The sequence below is a fragment of the Hippocampus guttulatus genome, chromosome 11 (assembly GCF_054856545.1).
Source record: "Hippocampus guttulatus isolate MCC_2025c chromosome 11, RoL_Hgut_1.0, whole genome shotgun sequence".
Lineage (NCBI taxonomy): Eukaryota > Metazoa > Chordata > Actinopteri > Syngnathiformes > Syngnathidae > Hippocampus > Hippocampus guttulatus.
Genome location: NC_141271.1, coordinates 20,138,569 through 20,156,672, shown reverse-complemented (window position 1 = coordinate 20,156,672; position 18,104 = coordinate 20,138,569). Strand labels below are relative to the sequence as shown.

At 47.7% G+C, this 18,104-nt stretch overlaps 1 protein-coding gene across 12 annotated transcripts in view; it reads right to left on the bottom strand.

Annotated features, from left to right (window-relative positions):
• Window positions 1-18,104, bottom strand: part of lrp1bb (low density lipoprotein receptor-related protein 1Bb) — a 181,760-nt gene that overhangs the window by 16,348 nt on the left and 147,308 nt on the right. For 9 of the 12 annotated variants that reach the window (XR_015102280.1, XM_086123849.1, XM_086123850.1 and 6 more), the window contains 22 exons: window positions 17,865-18,013; window positions 17,516-17,609; window positions 17,176-17,292; window positions 16,770-16,889; window positions 15,625-15,744; window positions 14,261-14,377; window positions 12,155-12,261; window positions 10,698-10,830; window positions 9,972-10,078; window positions 9,754-9,886; window positions 8,834-8,956; window positions 8,504-8,626; window positions 6,994-7,137; window positions 6,625-6,759; window positions 6,204-6,323; window positions 5,816-6,057; window positions 5,443-5,666; window positions 4,301-4,407; window positions 2,917-3,033; window positions 2,602-2,775; window positions 2,348-2,473; window positions 1,341-1,505 (listed from right to left, as the gene is read on the bottom strand). Coding sequence is in view for 10 of the 12 variants with exons in the window: in XM_086123849.1 (XP_085979975.1) it covers window positions 1,341-1,505; window positions 2,348-2,473; window positions 2,602-2,775; window positions 2,917-3,033; window positions 4,301-4,407; window positions 5,443-5,666; window positions 5,816-6,057; window positions 6,204-6,323; window positions 6,625-6,759; window positions 6,994-7,137; window positions 8,504-8,626; window positions 8,834-8,956; window positions 9,754-9,886; window positions 9,972-10,078; window positions 10,698-10,830; window positions 12,155-12,261; window positions 14,261-14,377; window positions 15,625-15,744; window positions 16,770-16,889; window positions 17,176-17,292; window positions 17,516-17,609; window positions 17,865-18,013 (2,997 nt within the window). In the remaining 2 variants the exon portion in view is untranslated. Of the gene's footprint in view, window positions 1-1,340; window positions 1,506-2,347; window positions 2,474-2,601; window positions 2,776-2,916; window positions 3,034-4,300; window positions 4,408-5,442; window positions 5,667-5,815; window positions 6,058-6,203; window positions 6,324-6,624; window positions 6,760-6,993; window positions 7,138-8,503; window positions 8,627-8,833; window positions 8,957-9,753; window positions 9,887-9,971; window positions 10,079-10,697; window positions 10,831-12,154; window positions 12,262-14,260; window positions 14,378-15,624; window positions 15,745-16,769; window positions 16,890-17,175; window positions 17,293-17,515; window positions 17,610-17,864; window positions 18,014-18,104 lie in introns of those variants that run through there. The other 3 variants (XM_086123842.1, XM_086123846.1, XR_015102281.1) reach the window with 3 other exon arrangements.

The window sequence follows — 18,104 nt, the reverse complement described above, 5'->3', positions numbered from 1 at the left end:
ATTCAAAATAAAAAGCACCAAACCCGAAGAAATGAGCGACCTTTTTATTTAATTTTTTTTTAAACTAACATCAAACTACCAGGTTAGTCTTTTTTTTCCAAATAACTGTGCGGCGGGTGCTGCTCTCCGGTGCCCGGGACGTAATGGTAAGCAAAATGTCTCTGCGCACACCATAAAATGCGCAACTCTGTCTCGGTTACAATTGGCCCCCTCATTAGAAGTCCATTAGTAGGCTGCGGAACATGAGCACGGCGCTGCCTCCAAAGTAGAAATCAATCCCACGCAATTTAAAAGGCATATAGAATGGAAAATGCACTTGCTAATTGTTTGTCTCCAAATAGTTTGGTCTCTGTAGGCCCGGGCCAACCATCAAGTGTGAAATTACATCACCCAGTAAATCTTTTGTGAGCTCCCTTTTTTTTTTTTCTTTCTCCACAAATGTGTCCGTCAGCAAGTTTTACATTGACGCCACCGTTTCTTTTGGAAGCGAGGCTGGGCGAATATCTGCCGGTTTCAAGTGACGTTTTAGTATTAGGGGTGCGTTAGGGTTATGGTTAGAGTCATGGTTAAGGTTTAGGGGGTTAGGGATAGGGGTTGGGTCAAAGGTTAGGGCGTTAGTGGTTAGGGTGAGGGGTTAGGGTTAAGTCTTGGGTTAGTGTTAATAAGGGTTAGGGCTAGCTTTGGGTTAGGATTAGGGGGTTAGGGTTCAGGTTGGGTTAGTGTTGGGTTCGGGGGTTGGGGTCAGGGGGTGGTTGGGTTGGGGTTAGGGCGTACGTGGTTCGGTGTTAGGATTAGGGGTTATTTGTTAGCTCATCAATGGCGTTTCCCATGACGCGTTATCATCAAGCTAACGGGGTCACGCGGATCTCCAGGCACCAGTGTGCAGTCACGCCGCACTTGAGGATTGCTCCACATCGGTACGGGCGCACTCAAAGTCAAAATGTTAAAAAAAAAAAAAACATAGCAAACGCAAATCAACTTCTGTGCAAAGTGGGCTCAAAAGTGCAACGCTTGCAAAAAACAGCAGCATTGCCGCAAGGATACCACGGAGGAAAGAGGTGTGCTGAAGTGTTACTATTCACTGGATCATTGCGCAACAAGGAAATGGCCCGAAGCCCCCGCCCGTCCCCAATTTAAAATGCCATTTTGTCGCCGTGTTGGATGCAGACGACTCCCTGAGGGAGTACTTGAAAACAAGAACCATCAGCTCTAACTACTGGAGGCTCGCGAGTAGACGGATGACCACCCCGCACTTTTTTGACGATGTCAAGTTCAAGATGAACCAAAACGCGACAGAACTTCTCCGGGGCTCAAGCGGCACATTTGCGAAGGCATCTTACCCAGCGGTGAGCCCATACACGTTCCTCCGTTGAGGCAGTAGTCGGTGCAGTGGTTGACCTCGCAGCGTTCGCCTGAGAAATCAGGCCAGCAGTAGCAGCGCCAGTCTCCCTTCTCGTTGGCTAAGCAACGGCCTCCGTTCTCGCAGGGGGGACGACACAGTTCACCTTCGCCGCAGGAGGAAAAAGCCCACATTTCTTAGCGTGGAAGTCAATCACAGTTTGCGCAACAAACTCATACGGCATGCGCTGCGAATCCCGTGCGGTTAATTATGAACCAACCAACCGCAAACTACAAGAATAGGCAACCCGAAAATATATCAGAAAGAAAAGTTAGAGATCAAGTTTTTTTCATTCTTCTGGGTTTAATCGCTGTATGAGTAGTCCATGCTTTTTCTGAAGTAGTAAATAGTCGATGGCACTTGGAGCTTATGAGGTCTGACCATGTGAATCGAGGGAACATAAAGAGGACGAGTAGAGCAGGTAGCAGAAGTCGAAGCCCAGGCGTTTTCGATACTACTTTGTGAGGCGAGCGGCTAAGGTGGAGTCGATCGCAGCTGACTTCAGGCCAAGCTACACCCTGGACCGGTCGCCATCCAATCGCGGGGCACATGAATACAAACAACCCTTCACATTCACACCCGAATGTGGTGGAATGTGACAGTATCCCTTCCACTATTATGGTGCAGCTGTAAGATGGAATGTGGTGGCGCCTTGCAATATTCCCCCAGCAACAGCACCGACCCTCGCCACATGTCCGAGTGTGTTTTTTGTTTCCCCGACTCCATACTGGGGCTTTGTTGTTGTTATTCTGATTCTGACAATGTGACAACACGCCACTATCGGCACAAAAATATTCACGCAGACTGACGTCAGGGTCCGTTCATATGTCTCAACTGTAAGTGGACAACGCCGGCATGTTTGCCAGCTGGTGCTCTGATAGTTTTGCCGACTTGCCGGTTTTCTGTAAAGCAGCTTCAGAGTGCCATCAAGCCATGGTAGAAGCCCACCTGAGGTGTTGACATCACCACAGCTGCCGTTGATCAGCATTTTGCCCTCCGGACAAGTGCATCTGGCACCCGTCGGGTTGAGCAAACACATGAAATCACAAGACATCCTCAGGCATGGATTTGACACTGTCGGGAAGAGCGAGAGAGGCTCTGTGATACATTTTCGGAGGAGCGCTTCAGTCAAATATTTCACTCTCTGCTGCTGTTTCGGAAGGGCGGAATATTTGCAAAGACCAATGAGAAATCTCAATTACCGTCCTGGTGTTTGAATCGGTGGGAGATCAAAACATTGGTGGGCTTGTCCACCCCCAAGTTGAAAAACTCCACCGATTGTTTGCCAAACTTGTGAATCTTGAAGACCTCGTGTCTGAGTCCAGTCCCGTAGATGTAATCTTCGAATAAATCAATTCGATAAGGTTGGAAGATACCTGGGGATACGACGCAAGGGCACAACTTCTGAGACAACAGACACGAACGACACTTGCTTGGTTTAAAAAAAAACAACAACAAAAAAAAAACAAACATTTAGGCCGATGTGAATTTGCTTTGGGAACGTGGGCGAAAATTACCATGTCGCTCATTGATCGTCATCAGCGGGTCGGAACCATCCAATCTCACGCTGCCAATCTGCGAAAGCTCAGGATCAGCCCAGTACAAACGTTGATTGAAATAATCAATGGCGAGCCCTGCGGGGATGAGGAAACAAAGACTTTGATGTACCGTACAAACTACACCGAGATCTTGCCGCGGGTCACCCGGCAACGGGAGAAGCGAAGGTCACCGCGGCCCGGCTGAAATGTGAAGCCGCCCTTTTTTTTTTTTTTTGGTGTGTGTTTCTACCCTTTGCCTTGTTTTCCTTTCACCAATCAATGGTCCTGCGTGGAAATGAGCAAGCGGACCTCACCGCATCGCGCTCGGCACTTTGGGGCGCGGCGTTTAGGAATGCCGATGTTGAAATTCCAAAGCGATGAATCACTTTTACTTTCTGCGCGGCGTCGGACTAGATAATCGAGAGCCCGGCTGGATGTTTTAAGCGGCTTTTCCGCAGATGATGAATTCCTCGCTCTGTAAACACAACGGAATGCTGCCGCTTGAATTAAAGGAGGCCAAAGCCGATGCGCAAAACTAGTTCAGCGCTGTTTCCCTATTTAAAGGAAAAAAAAGGAAAATAAATGGCAACTTCAGAGGCTCTGCTGAGTTTCATTTGTATTTGTTTCCTTTGTGTTTGCTTTTGTTTTATGTATAAGCTCCGCTTCATTTTCCCCAAACGTTTCCATGCACTTCATGTATTAGATATCATACAAACAAAACGTGTGTGATGTCAACGGTTCAGAGGCGCCGTGTGCCCGACTGGCATCCCACTTTTGTCTGAAATGAGAGGGTCATTGTCGTCTCACGCAAACATTGCGGTCTTCATCCATCCATCCATTTTCTAATCCCGCTTCTCCTCACGAGGGGCGCGGGCGCGCTCGAGCGGCAGGAGGCGGGCTACCCCCCTGAACTGGTTGCCGGCCAATCGCAGGGCACGCGGAGATGAACAACCGTTCGTGGCGCACAATCACAATTTGGAGCGTTCCACTAACTTGCCATCCGTGTTTTTGGAATGTGGGAGGAAATCGGGAGTACCCGCAGGAAAGCCACCCAGGCACGGGGAAAACAAGCAAACGGCCGGAGCCGGAATCAAACCCTGTACCTCTGCACCGTGAGGCACTAAACAGCCGCCCACCGTGCCGGCCTTGTCGCGGTATTACTCCCTAAAATTGTAAAGCTTTTCCAAGACGGGAAATACATTCATGCATTCCGCAGTCGGCGGTCACAGTATATTTTTATACAGTAGCTGGTTGCTAGCTGCGACCATTCTATTGCAAAACAAAACTTGTACTCATTCGTCCTTTTCCAAGGGAAGATCTTCAAAATGTACACGCTGACTGCACTTTTAGAAGGAATACTTACCGGTGGGTCTCCTGAGGTTCTTCTCCAAAAGCACTCTGCGTAAAGAACCATCCATGGCGGATTCTTCTATGTGCGAATGGTCGCCTACGACACTCCAGTACATCATCCTGCGTGACGGAGCAACATTGGTTGACTGCAGGAAATACGCGTGGCCTTTGCTATGCTCTGCAGCGACGTCGTCGTTGCTTTATTGGGGTTGCAACATGAAAAAGGTGATCATATCAAAGGGGGGGGTGGGGGTGGGGGTGGGGCGTTCAAGCTAGGAGCGCCCCTGGATGTCGCATCAGTTATTTATCGTCGGTGAGTTGCAGCTCCCCTCGATGCCGCGGAGCGTTCTAATGAGATCCGAGCCATTGTCTGGCCGCGCATTCGCCTCCCTGCTTTGGTTCACCGTCGGCCGTCTCATTATGTCGTATTTAAATGCGGCGGGCAGCTACGGTATGAAAACCAAGTGAACAGTACATTACCTGCTCAGCCTCTAATGGCGAGCATACACAATTAGAGTCCAGCTGGTTAACACCGCAAAGCTTTTGCAAAGAGCGGACGATTAAGCACGGGCCACTAAAAAGTGGGCTGACGACTTGCTGACCTGTCCGGATGCGCAACAGGAACATGGAATGATGACGATGATGATGATTACAGTATAAACATTCACCGGACACTTCATTAGGTACACTTTCACAATCTAACGATGGGATTAAAAATTTTTGGACCCTTTTCGTGTGCTTGAAACACATTTAAAATGGTCAACACAATGGACGACACAAAAAGTGAAGCATAAACTGCACAAATAAAATACAACTGCCAATTTGTGTATAGACATTTGTGTGACATTTGTGCCTTTAAGAGGCGGGGCTTGCGGGGGAGTCTGTCTGGGAGCGTTTGGGCGTGCATTGCGGTTTGACAGCAGCTCCCGTGTGAGTGCGTCTTTGTGTTTTATTGTTTTGCCGCTGTGAAAACGAGATTTTTTTTCTGAGGACAGAATTTGCATTTTTTTTCACGCAGCTCTTTGGATTTCGAGTGCACCTGACATTTGTGGCCGCTGAGCATATCGTCACGATGGGCCAGAGGGAAGCTGCACAATCGCCATCGTATCCAAAAACATAACGGATAATTGTCAAGCGCCGCAGCCCCCCGCTTACCCTCGGCCGGGGTTGACAGCAATGGCGTACGGCTCTCCGGCGATGTCGGTAATCAAGCGGGTGCAATTCGGTCCCTTGAGTTGTCCAACATTGACGGAATATCGTAATTTAGTCCAGTGCGCCGTGTAATAGCTGAACCAATGCATGCGGGAGTGATCGGTCCAGTAGATATTGCCGGTGATCCAGTCGGCGGAAATGTCTCTTGGTCGTCGAAAGTCAGAACACTGCGGAAACAAATGAGAAGGAACAAAGTCGGGCGACCCGTGACATCAACAAGACTCTAATTATTATTATTTTTTTTAATGTCTGGATCTTTAAACCAGCAAATGCATGTTGTCGCCGTCGTCATCTTCAACAGCTGGGAGATACTTACAATATTTCGGATATTTGGCTTGGTTTGACTTCTTTCCGTACTGTCTTTGTAAAATATCCCGCCCGGGTTGAATTGGGTGGCCCAGATAAACTTCTGGTGGTGAAACAAAGCGTCCATGCCAATAATGCGGGCGTTGTCCTCAATCTGGGCCAGCACTTTGTGTCCGTGGCTCTGGTTAAACGGATACGCAAACCTGCGGATTTCGGTGTCATTAGCGACGTAGAGCACTCCGTCCTCTGCACCTGCCCGCACAGTCGAGAAAAGGAAGCGGCAAGAGAATTAGCTCGCTTCGCCTTTTTAAAAAAGGACAGTCCCCGTTCTCCCGGATGAAGGTCACCTGATGAGAACGGCGACGGGCGGCTCGAAAAAATACAGATGAGCGTCATACCTTTTGCGACGCAGTTTCCATCCATCTCCTTGTAATTTCTGTCACAGGTGCACTTGAAAGAGCCTTTGGTGTTGGTGCAGTAATGAGGACACGCGTCAAAGCGCAGACACTCGTTGGTCTCTGGAAAGAGCGAAAGTCTGAGAAAGCGCTCGCTTTTAACGTCTTAACGTGACCGTCACGGCGAAGAATATTGATTTTTGACACGGGGTGACGATGATGACGCCCGGGCAAAGGTCAAAAGGAAACGTCGCTGCGCTGACAACCTCGCCGGTGCACTTTACGATCGTTCCGCACGCAAGCGCTTTATGGCAAACAAAATGATCTTTTTATTTATGAATTTTTTTAAACGGCCAGCTCGCCACCGATTTGCGCACGGGCCCGACATCCTGTTCATCGAGGGCAGTGAGTGATGGCCGCCTACCGTCGCACTGGCCCGACTTCTGGTTCCTCTTGAAGCCCGCTTTGCACCGGCAGACGGCGTTCGCATTCGTCTGGTTGCAAACGGCGTCCTCTCCGCACGGATTTGTCTTCTTGCCACATACGTCGCCGCTGGAGACTTGCAAATACAAACGACAGCCCTTTTGTTGCATCTCAAGACACCTGCCGCGGTCGACTTTTGATGCGCCAAAGCCAAAAGGACGGCCGAGTCTTTTGCATCACACGCAACATAACTCTACAAACGGGGCCTATACATACATTAGCATAAAATCAAAACAAAGAACAAAGAAACGGGGAGCTAGCCCCGCCTCCCGATAAAGCTTGGATGGATCGGGCGGTCGCTTGAACTCACGGGCTTTGCAGTCCTGCTCATCGGAGCCGCCGTCGCCGCAGTCGTTGAAGAGGTCGCATTGCAGCTGGATGGAGACGCAGCGTCGGTTATCGCAGGTGAACTCGGTCTTCCCGCACGGCCGAGGTCTTCCCGCCGCCACCTCTGCTTTGGTACCCGGAGGAAAATAGCACAAGACTTTTAAAAAGCTTCCTCCATTTACAAACATCTTTTCTTCCCCCCCCCTTAGGTGTCCTTCAAAATGATAACGCTAATGAACCACGTGCACCCCTAAAACGCCACGGCAGCGACGCCGTTTTCATTTCAACTTCAACCTTTATGACAGGCTGGATTGAAAGGAACTTCATTACTTGCGATACTTATCCATTGCCGCAAGCGAAAATGAGCCCGGTGGTGGCCAAGCACCGAGTCAAAGTGGAGGTCACCATTTATTCGTTGCAAAAAAACAAACAAAAAAAAACTCGAAATGCATCCACAGCCACTCCGAGTTTCCATGCACATCGTCAGTGGCTGGTTAACGGTTCACCGTTATGCCCGACGACCGAGTCAAATATCGAAATCAGGAGCAAATCGACTGTTTGCGCGATGATGTAGGAGGGGAAAACGTGGCAAGGAGAAAATGAGGTGATAGCGGGATGGAAGGATGGCATGACGGGACCGAGGTGACACGGAGAGAAGACGGGCGGAGGGAAGAGGCACACAATGGAGGGAGGTAATGGAGTGAAGTGAGAGATTGATGGCCGGATCAATGGAATTAGAGAGGAAGATAAGGAGGGCAGAACGAGAGAGGATGAAAGAGTGAAATATGAATGAAGCCATTTGTCCCGTTCACCCGGGCCTGCTCGGTGCCATCGCTCAAATCGGTGTCGCGCGGCAGGAACACGTCAAGGATGTCGTTAAAAAAAAAAAAAGAAGACGCAGCAGTTTTCATAGAAGTGACTCGCCGCAAGTTTCTTTGGCCAAAATGTCATGAACCCTTGAAGGGACACAAAAGGTGGAGAAACACACGTGGACAGACAATATGACGAGACTCATAAAAAGCATCGAGGTTCTTGAACCTCGGGGAAATAAAAAAACAACCATTATTGCTGCAGCGCACTGTGCAGTGTTGCCCCCCCCCCCCCCAAAAGAAATTGTTTTGGGAGTCTGGAACAGATTTCGGTGTAGAAAGATGATTTGACACAAGAGCCTTTTGATTCTTTAGCATGACTGAGAGTCGTGTTTAGCTTGGGTTGCCATTAATGTCATTAATTTAAAAAAGCCTTTTATTTTTCAGGGTCATGTCGTAAAACGAGTGAAAAAAATCTTCAAATGTTTTGGGATCAATTTGTGGTTGAAACTATTGGTCTTGGCAATTGTGACAGTTTAAGCCGTCTCCGACATTTTTATTCATCTCTACAATGCAACTCAAGTATAGGTGATGTTCCCGGCACGAGCATCCGTACCCGACGCCACAACGGCCCTTTGTAAGTTCATAAAAGGTAAAACGGTTATTGATGCAACGTGTCCTCACCGCACTCCTCTTCATCCGAGCTGTCGCCGCAGTCGTCCGCTTTATTGCAGACTTGGTCGGCGCGCAGGCAAACATGATTATTTCTGCAGCGGAATGGCCTCGTAGGAGGGCACGCAAGTTTTTCTGGAGATGGAAGGAGATAAAAAACAAATGGCTTCGGCTTTGCGAGGGACGGAAAAAGAAAATAAAATGCACAGCGCACATTTAAATATCTACGGCGCTGGGCGGGCGGGGGGCGGGGGGGGGCGTTGGGGGCAGTGGCTCATAAATATCTTGAAAAGAAGGCGGCCACATTGACTTGACAGCAAAGCGCGGCGGAGCGCCACCCACCGCACATGTCTGCGTCTTCGTCAGAGTTGTCTCCGCAGTCGTCTTTGCCGTCACACACCCACGTGTGAAGTTTGCACAAGGTGTTATTGCACATGAATTCATCAGCCCGGCAAAAGAAAGCACCTACGGTCACACAAAGAAATGAAACACTCCCCCTACACATTTTCAACATGAGCTCGCAGTGAAAAGTCTATTCAAGCGAACAAAAGGTTGTTACTCCGATTCATTCCTCTCCCCCTCCATCTGATTTACATTTTTTTAAAAAAAATCCCTGGCATGTAGGTGGGAAGCACTTGCACCTTGTAATAGTTCTGCTCTTATAACTCCAACTAAGATGATGTGGTCCCAAAGGTGAATGATGTTGGTGAGGTCAGGATTGTTCACGCGGCAGTTGTGCCCATTGTTCTCTCATCCCTCACTCTCCGTCCTGTTTTCTCTCCAAGCGACATGCTGCCCTGCATCCTCATTGCATGAACAACTGATCCAGGCAGTGGGTTGAGTTTTCCAGCCTGTGGCATGATTGGCTAGGCTCAGTGATGCTCCGGAGCGACTTTCGAGCACTTTCAAGTGACGTACCCGTGTCATCGTCAAAAGGTGAGCAGAGCCGCATCGAGTTGGAGCGTTCGCACCTACTTGATTTACGACTGCGTGAGTGTGCGGGGATTGAAAAACGAACGTCTTCATCAAGCCTCCTTTACTGCGTGTCACGTGACAAACTTTTCCGGTGACGGTCGTGTGACCAGAGTGAGCCAAACAGCGGCTACCGCTAATGCTAGTTGACCAATGTAAGGTCATTTTCAGTTCACGCGGCCCTTGCATCGGAGCATCAGCTGGACTATTTGTGGTTAAAAATATATCGATATATTTTCAATGATATCAATTTTTGTTGTCCATCTGGTGTACGAGAGCGCCACACCTACCCTGGCTGCAGCTTTCCTCATCACTGTGATCCATGCAGTCCATCACGCCATCGCAACGCCAGCGTCGAGGTATGCAGTGCGCTCGATTTAGGCACAGAAACTCGTCTTCCTGGCATTCCTTCACGCAGCCAATCTGTCACGACACGGCGTGTTTACATGCGCTCGTGGCGACACCGATCCAAAGGCGCGTGGCCGTCGACGCAAAAGCTTGCACCGACCTCATCTGAGCCATCCAGGCAGTTGTCGTGGCCGTCGCAACGCAGGCCGGCTGACACGCAGCCGCCGCTGTCGCACACGTACTCGTTCACCGAACACGAGGGGGCCACTGCGAAGGAGGAAACGTCACAGGACCACATTTTGGGAATCGCAATGGGGGCTCAAAAATGGAAGCAAAATGATCTCTCACGCGACCAACAGCCCCAATCTGGTTGGAGTGAGCCAAAAGACAACAACCCGATATTCAATTATTAAACCCAAAGTGCATGTGGGGCGCTTGTATTATTTTTGTCCATTTGGGGTGGCAATCTTCACATTCTACTGCGATATCTGTGACTTTGAGTGTATATGGCTTTGAAAGGCCTGGTAAGTGATTTGGGTGTCAGAGATTACAATACGTTCTTCGTAGCGATGATCGGCGACATTAAATTTGCTGACATGGACATGTGACATTTTAGCGTAATTTTATTTTAAGTGTGAAAGGATCCTAATCTTTGGACATTCTGAATAATAATAAAAATAACTAACTGATGTAATATTGTAAGATACTTATTAATATTTGCGAATACCGGGTTTGGTTCAGTCAACTCTGAATTACAACGCACAAAGTCCAATGACGGGAAACAAACAAAAAACCCCCCCCAAAAAACGGAAAACATTTTCCACCCCGGTGGCCGATTTCTTTTCCCTAGAAAAAGAAAGCAGAGAAAAAAAAACCCATGCCGTACCTGTTCCCTGGCAGTTTCTCTCATCCTCTCCCATCTTACAGTCTTCTTGGCCGTCACACAGCCACTTTTTGGAGATGCAGAGGTTGTTGTGACAGCGGAATTGGTCGTCGGCACAGTGCGCCTCGCAGCCTTTCTGTGAGCCAAAGCATGAACACAAATGTGAAGGGGCAAACGTAAGGCGCAACAACATCGCTAACCCTTGTTAGCGACACGACAGACACCGCGGTGTGTCTACATATGACAATCGCAAGCGCATTTTTTTTCCAAAGGCCCACGCGGCAACGGAAAAACGCAATCTGTTTCACGACAAGAACAAGAGCAAAAACACTTCTCGTGGTCCAGGCTTGAAAATAGCGAGCGGGTGAAGAGGCACTCGTGCTTTGTGATGCGCAGCCACTTGGAAAAAGAACCTCTGGAGCTCATTGGCAGTCTTTTTAGCATATGTGTCTTTTCGGCCCAGCTGGCGGATCCTAAAAGGGATCCTAAAACGCCCGTTTGACCGTCGTCATCCTCAACGCATCCGCTGGGTAGGAACAGCCCTGAAAAAGGAGTTCGCATGGGACGCACTGGGAGAAATGACATGTGTAATACGCAGTGCAAATGTTTGGATAAAGGCGAAGATCCGAACTCGATTCACTAAGAAAAATGAATAATTATAGCAAGTGTTTGCCCCTGAATTTTGCAGCGCATCATGACTATTGATGACCCGCGCCGAGATGAACCTTGAAAGCACTACTCGTCCCCCCCTGACGTTTATTCCTCAACATAACATCGAATTTACATGCTGCATTTGATGCATTCAAATCACTGCAGAAGATACTTTAGTCCTATTTCAACATTTTAGAGTCTGCTCATAACCGCGTCTTCCTCTAATGACCAGAAATCAAATTGAGATTCTGACTGGTGTAACCGAATGAATACGCGAGCTCATAAAATCCACAAATAAACTTGAATTATTTTACTTTTTTTTGGGTGGGGGGGGGGTAACTATTAAGTGATGTCAGTTTATCGCATTATTATCGGCATTAATTGAAGACAATTTAAACTCGATTCATTTTTTTTATCGCGAGATTAATGCGGCACCACGTCACGGATGTTACGTTGCTCTAAAATAATCAAATGTGCTCCAAGTTTGAATAACTGCTCCAAGTGAAAAATGTTAATGTAAAATTGAAAGTCGAAATTGTTCTTTTAGTCAATATTTGCATTTTGCACAAAGAAAACTGATCCACGATTCCATATTGATCATTAAAATGGGAAAAATAGGAGAAAAATAAATCAAAGGAAATTTAGAATAGATAAAAATCTGTGATTAATTACGGATAATTCTGAGTTAACTATGAAATTATACATTTGATCGCGATTAAGTATTTTAATCGTTTGACAGCACTAGTAACTATGCTCATGTATAAGCAGCGTGTTTCAAGATCATCAGTGGCGCCTCAAGAAAAACTCGCCTCATCCGAATTATCCAAACAGTCGTAATCCCCGTCGCAGTGGAACCGGGAGGAGATGCAGTCCCCGTTGGTGCAGGCAAAGTCTTTGTGGTTGCAGGTGACTGGCGCTGTCGAGGAAGTGAAGAAAACATAACGTATTTACACACACAGAAAAAAAATAATAAATAACAGAACCAAAACAAGCGACGGAATCATGTTCATTCGATTTACAGCAAACACATGAGCAGATATCTTTATTAGCCAAATGTTTGTGCTCGCAAGCGCGTGCTAATGGCTTGAAAACAACAACAACAACAACGCAATTGGAGATAATTAGACTCATTTTGTATGGACGATGCGGGATAACGGCGGCGGCTGCTGGCAAAGCTGATCACCATGTAAATGCATTCCATTTTGCTTCTGCAATCGACGGGGGCAAAACTCTCTGAAGCCCAAATCGTGTTGCTGCCATTTCGGGGGATCCCCAAGGACGATATTAGTGACGCGGCTAAACAGCTGCATCAGATCCACTTTCTGCCCCCCCCTATTATCCTGGACCAGCGTGCGCGCGTACTGTAGATGCATATGTGCATCTCTACTGGATTCACAGCTTACAATGAATTAAAAGGCCCTATTTTAGCTTGCTTAACTAACCATTTCCTGGCCAGACTGTTTAATTATTTACCATCAAACAGCCCAGCGGTGTAAGTGCAAATGTACTATGAGCAATAAATACAAAAACGAATTTTAACCGCAATCCTTGAGCCTGCTTGCTCAGCCCGCCCGCGTAAACGTTAGCATTTTAGCCAATAACTAGCCATGCAGTTAGCAGACCGAACCGACAATTACAAGTGTCACCTTTTCATTCGATGCATTTGCAAGTAGCGATGACGCTAACGCCGGACCTAAGATCGTAGCTGAGATCTATTTATTATTCCCGGAGAGTACATCTGTTGTCGTTTACCGGTTGTTCTATATTTGTCGCGCTGTTGGGTTTCGTTTTATTTTAAAAATAACCGTCATGTTTTAAAAAATGCAGATATTCTCTCGAGTTACCTTATTTGCCTGCACATATGCTGTAACGCTGGCAATTCAAAAACCATGTGAAGCTGTGACATGTACAGAGACTGCCAAACCGATCGTTAGCGCATACTGCAAAACGGCGGTCACCATCTTTTTTTTTTGTGTGTGTGTGTGTGTGTGTGTGTGTGTGTGTCACGGACCAGTTGAGACAAGTACATGCTGTTCGCGGACCGGCAACCATATTTTTTGCCATTGCTTTTAAATTGCCAGTTTAAAGCACCAGTACTGACAACAAATACACCTCACAACGTCATTTTGATAATCATTTTGAAGTTATGATCCAACATGCGACGCTACTTGCAAAATGTGACTGATCAAAAGATGACACGACTAATGGCCGCTTTCATCCGGCGGCTGCCGGCTAGTTAGTAGCGACTTAACCGCTCATGTTTACGTGGGCAGGCTGCGCAAACTGCTCGCATTTTCAGGCGTTCCACTCGATCGTTTGGGTGCTACTTTGTTCAAACGATTCAGCAGGTTTCTTGTGCAGTCGTGTTTTTGATACCGTGCGCAACAGCTTCTTCCTCCGCATCGCTATGGGAGGAACTTCTCTTGGCAAACTAGCTCTATCTTCGGAAGTCATGGCTGCCCATTAGCTTCACGTTTGGTCAATTTGTGATCGTTACATTCCGTTGACTGCTTCCGCTTTCATTCATTGGCAAATTCTCTTTAGTTCAACTTGCAAAGCAATGTTAGAAGCGGGACTCGGATTGGCTAGCGCCGCATACATTTCCACCACGCCAGTAAATTTGCTCACAGCTCTCTGTACAGGCCGGTCCCAGATGGGCCGAGGCCTGACACCGGTCCGCGGACCCGTAGTTGCGGACCCCTGTTGTAAAAGATTGGGGACCACTGTGCCAGGTTACAATTACCCGCCCACCTGTGATCACAGGCCAAAGACGGGCATAGACAAAAATGTTGCCGAAGTGTGTGTTTGGGGGGCTTCAGAAAACATGTGGTCTCCTCCTGCCTATGTGTGTGTGTGTGTGTGAGACTTTCCTCACAAAATGACGTGACGGCAAGTGGAGGCGTCGGGTTACTCACTGCAGTTCTGCTCGTCTGAATTGTCTCCGCAGTCATTCTGGCTGTCACACCTCCAGTGGTCCGGGATGCAGTTGTTATTCTCACAGCGGAACTCATGAGGTCCGCAGGTCTTTTCATCTTTTTCGTCAGGTGCAAACAAAGACAAAAAAAAAAAAATAAAAAAAAGTGGCTTCAAAGAGCATGAATATTAATGCGGCGCATGCAATCATATTTTGGGCTTGTAATCATGGTATCCTGCGGGGTTTCGCCTGAGCAAGTTTGACACCCAGTTCAAAACACAGTATGTTCACCGGCGGCAACACACCATTAGATGAAATACCTGCGCGCACTAGCAATCACCCACAGCACGATTTATGACACCAAGACCACCCTCCCCTCCTCCCACCCCACCCTGGCAAAATAAATACAACTTTCTTCAAAAAGATATTCAGGAAGGGGGTCTTGCAGCATAACAAATGTTGAGTCATTCAAAGTTGGCGGCCAAACGACAGCAACAAAAGTGAGGACGCCTCGGAAATCAACGACAACCACTTCGACAATCGCGGGGTTTCACTTCCATTTCTCCGAGAGGATGAACGCTCGGCTTTTGTCCGTTTTATCGGAGACCACGGGTGGCCAGCACGCGGTGAGCAGTAATGATCTTTTAGTCGGCGAATCCTTTGGATCATTTGGGTTCGTCAGAGCAGTTTGAAAGTCACATCCATTTGACCTCCACTTGAAAGTAACAATAACTAGGTCAACGTGAATGCACAAAATATTCAATCACTTGTTGAAAAACAAACCGCTTTGAAGAAGACCTTTCGCCAAACCTTGACAAAAAATAAATTTCGGAGCTGTAATTAATTGCAAAGGTGTGACACCATGAACCCGCTGATGCCTCCTAATTGGAAGTTTCTTCTTTAAAAGCCTTTTTTTTCTCTCTTTTTGCCTTGAGCTTGCTTAAGTGGGCTTCACTTGCTTTCTCGTAGCACTCGATAAATCAAATCTAAACGACTTCTCCAAAATAACTTCTGTCAAAGAACGGTTTGGCGACTTTTGACCCCTGCTTAAAGGCACAACAAGGTCACAACAAAAAAACAAATGTATTCCCACACGACCCCACTGAACTAAATTCAAGGTCAGCTGGAAAACTTTGGCTTTAGGCTTTGAGTTGTTTGCGCGCAGTTCATTGGCATCCGTGCAATCTGTATCTCAAGACCGATACGTCTGGAAAAGCGTCTCGCTCCAATCGGACGAGTCGCGGGTCTGAGTGAGGGGGAAGCCGAGTGTAAAATTGATTCCGTTTAAATCACGTTGCAACCCAGCTCTGACCGAGGGAAGTGGGATGTTGTGATTTATGGTTAAGTGGATTTTGCGCAACTCACCGCAATTAGCCTCGTCTGACCCGTCGGCGCAGTCGGGGTCCTCATCGCAGACCCAGAGCTTGGAGATGCAGTGCATGGTGGCCTTGCACTGGAACTGGTCAGACGAGCATGTGCTCTCAGCTGCCCAAAGAAAGAAAGAAAGAAAGAGAGAGAGAGAGACCGGAATGGGACTGGTAGAAGTCATTGTTGTTATTGGACATATCCGAGTAATTTCAAAAAAACGGATGGAGGTTGTCCTAAACTCGCAATGTCTCCAACAACATTTTAATATTTGCTGCCGCAGGTTTAATCGCAACACCGCATTCAAAAATCACATCCGGTCTGTGGGAGTGACTATTTTCACCCTAATTAGAGCAATTTTTTTCCCCATCAATTCTTTTTCCTTCTGAACGCCTTTCCGTTGTCATTCCCCCTCGCTGTCACCTCTATCGCAATCACACGCAAGACAAATGTCGCAATAGGAAAGGCGGCAACGCAGAGTGATACTCAGACGCGGAGACAATTACCCAATTGTCTCCAAAGTATTGAAAGAGCGCTTCTCCAAATGCTTTAAATCCATTTGGATTATTCTGGAGGGGGGGGGGGGGGGGAGACAATGAATAAAACAGACCTGCAATTTTGACAAGCATTTGTTTTATCCTGTTAAAACTATTCAGCGTCTCAGTTTCTTTTTTTAGGGAGGTAGCAGAGTCTGGACGGTTGTTACGTAAAATGAGGTTTGCAAAAGCCCAATTATTTATTGCCAAAACGTAAAATTCTGTATTTTTAATTAAAAAAATTTTTTGAATAAAGCAGCTGTTCAGTATGTATCAAGGCTTCGGGAATGATTTCATTGTGGTACATCACCACTCGATGGCCTGCGTGGCTTTTGATCCGATCCTAGTTCATACATTGCTTGAGTATACAATTCGGCCATCCCAGGTGGCGAGGTGGCGTGCGAAAGCAGTGCGGTGGTGAGAACATGGATAAAGTTCACCGTTCGTGAAACGTTCATGCATCAGTGCAATGTTTTTATTGCAATCAACTGGTATTTTGCAAAGTGCCCCCGCCCCCAAAAAAAATTGAACTCATAGGATGAAGTTGTCGTGAGAGCAAGCTGCTTGAAGTGTGCACGTGGAAACGCGTTTCACTCCGGTGAAACTTACGGCAGTCCGTCTCGTCTTCTCCATCGCCGCAGTCGTCTTGACCGTTGCAGCGCAGATTGAGAGGAATACATTTTTGTTTCCTGAGGCACTTGAACTGGCCTGACAGGCAAATGTACGTCTCTGGAAAAAAAAAAAAAAGAAAACGTCCCATGATTATTTGGCATCTTTGCATGTCGAGGGAGCTTTAGAGACAGGGCAAGGTGGCACGGAAACTCAAGTCTTGTTTCGATTCTGTTTTTCCCATTGGGGTGGGGGGGGGAGGGGTTCATTGTCTCATTTGTCATGAGCACTAAAGTGTTACCTCGACGCGTGGCACTGAAGGGTATTGTGGGCGAAAGCTTGGAGCGACTGAAATGAAATGAAGGAATTTCGCGTCTTTGATGTGATCAGCGGTTGGCTCACTCACCGCAGTTGGCTTCATCCGAGTTGTCGCCGCAGTCATTCTCGCCGTCGCAGATGAAAGGGGGAAGGGCGCAGAGACCGGTGCCGCACTGAAAACGTCCTGGCTGGCATTTGAATTCCGCTACGGTCATAGAAATAGAAATCTTTATAATGTCAGCATTTAGAGGCAGCGTATGCTGCGCGATGGCCTTCGAAAAGATGTCAACTCACAAATGTGCAAGAAAAGAACTGTTGGGGGCGACGTGCTCAGTCACGCCACACATCCTGTTCTTCATCTCAATGTTTTCTATTTACGGCTCGGTGACGATTATGAACAAATGAGTTTTGAAACAAAATGTACTCACGGCAATCAGCGGGTTCATCCGATCCGTCCCCGCAGTCGTCCACCGTGTCACATTTCCACCAGAAAGGGATGCACTCATCCGTCCCGCAGCGAAACTGTTCGTACAAAGCGGAGCGCAGGTGAAAACGGAAGAACGTGAGCGGAGCCGACACGAACGCGCCATTTTGGTTTCAGCGGTCTTCAAAGCAAAACCACAAATCAATACACGAGCACTTCATGGGGCCAACAGAGCAGGAATGAAGAAGAGCAAAAAAAGAAATAAAGCAAAGGCGGGCATGTGTGCCTTTGGGGGAAGCCGAGGATGGAAAAATCACATCGTCCGGCTGAAACGGCAAAGACACGTTGCTGACCTGACTGGAGGTGCAGTTGGACAGACAGGTCTTGTTGTCCGCAGCGAGGTAGAAATTACTGGGACAGGCACATTTGTGTCCCCCGCCGGGGGACAGCAGACACAGGTGGCTGCAACCTCCGTTTGCAATCTGACACTGGTGCTTGGGCACTGCGAAGAGGCGACACGTGCGCAAACACACGCAATTACGAGACTGTGCGCGAAAGCATCTCAAGGAGACCGTGAACCCAAGCGCCAGATG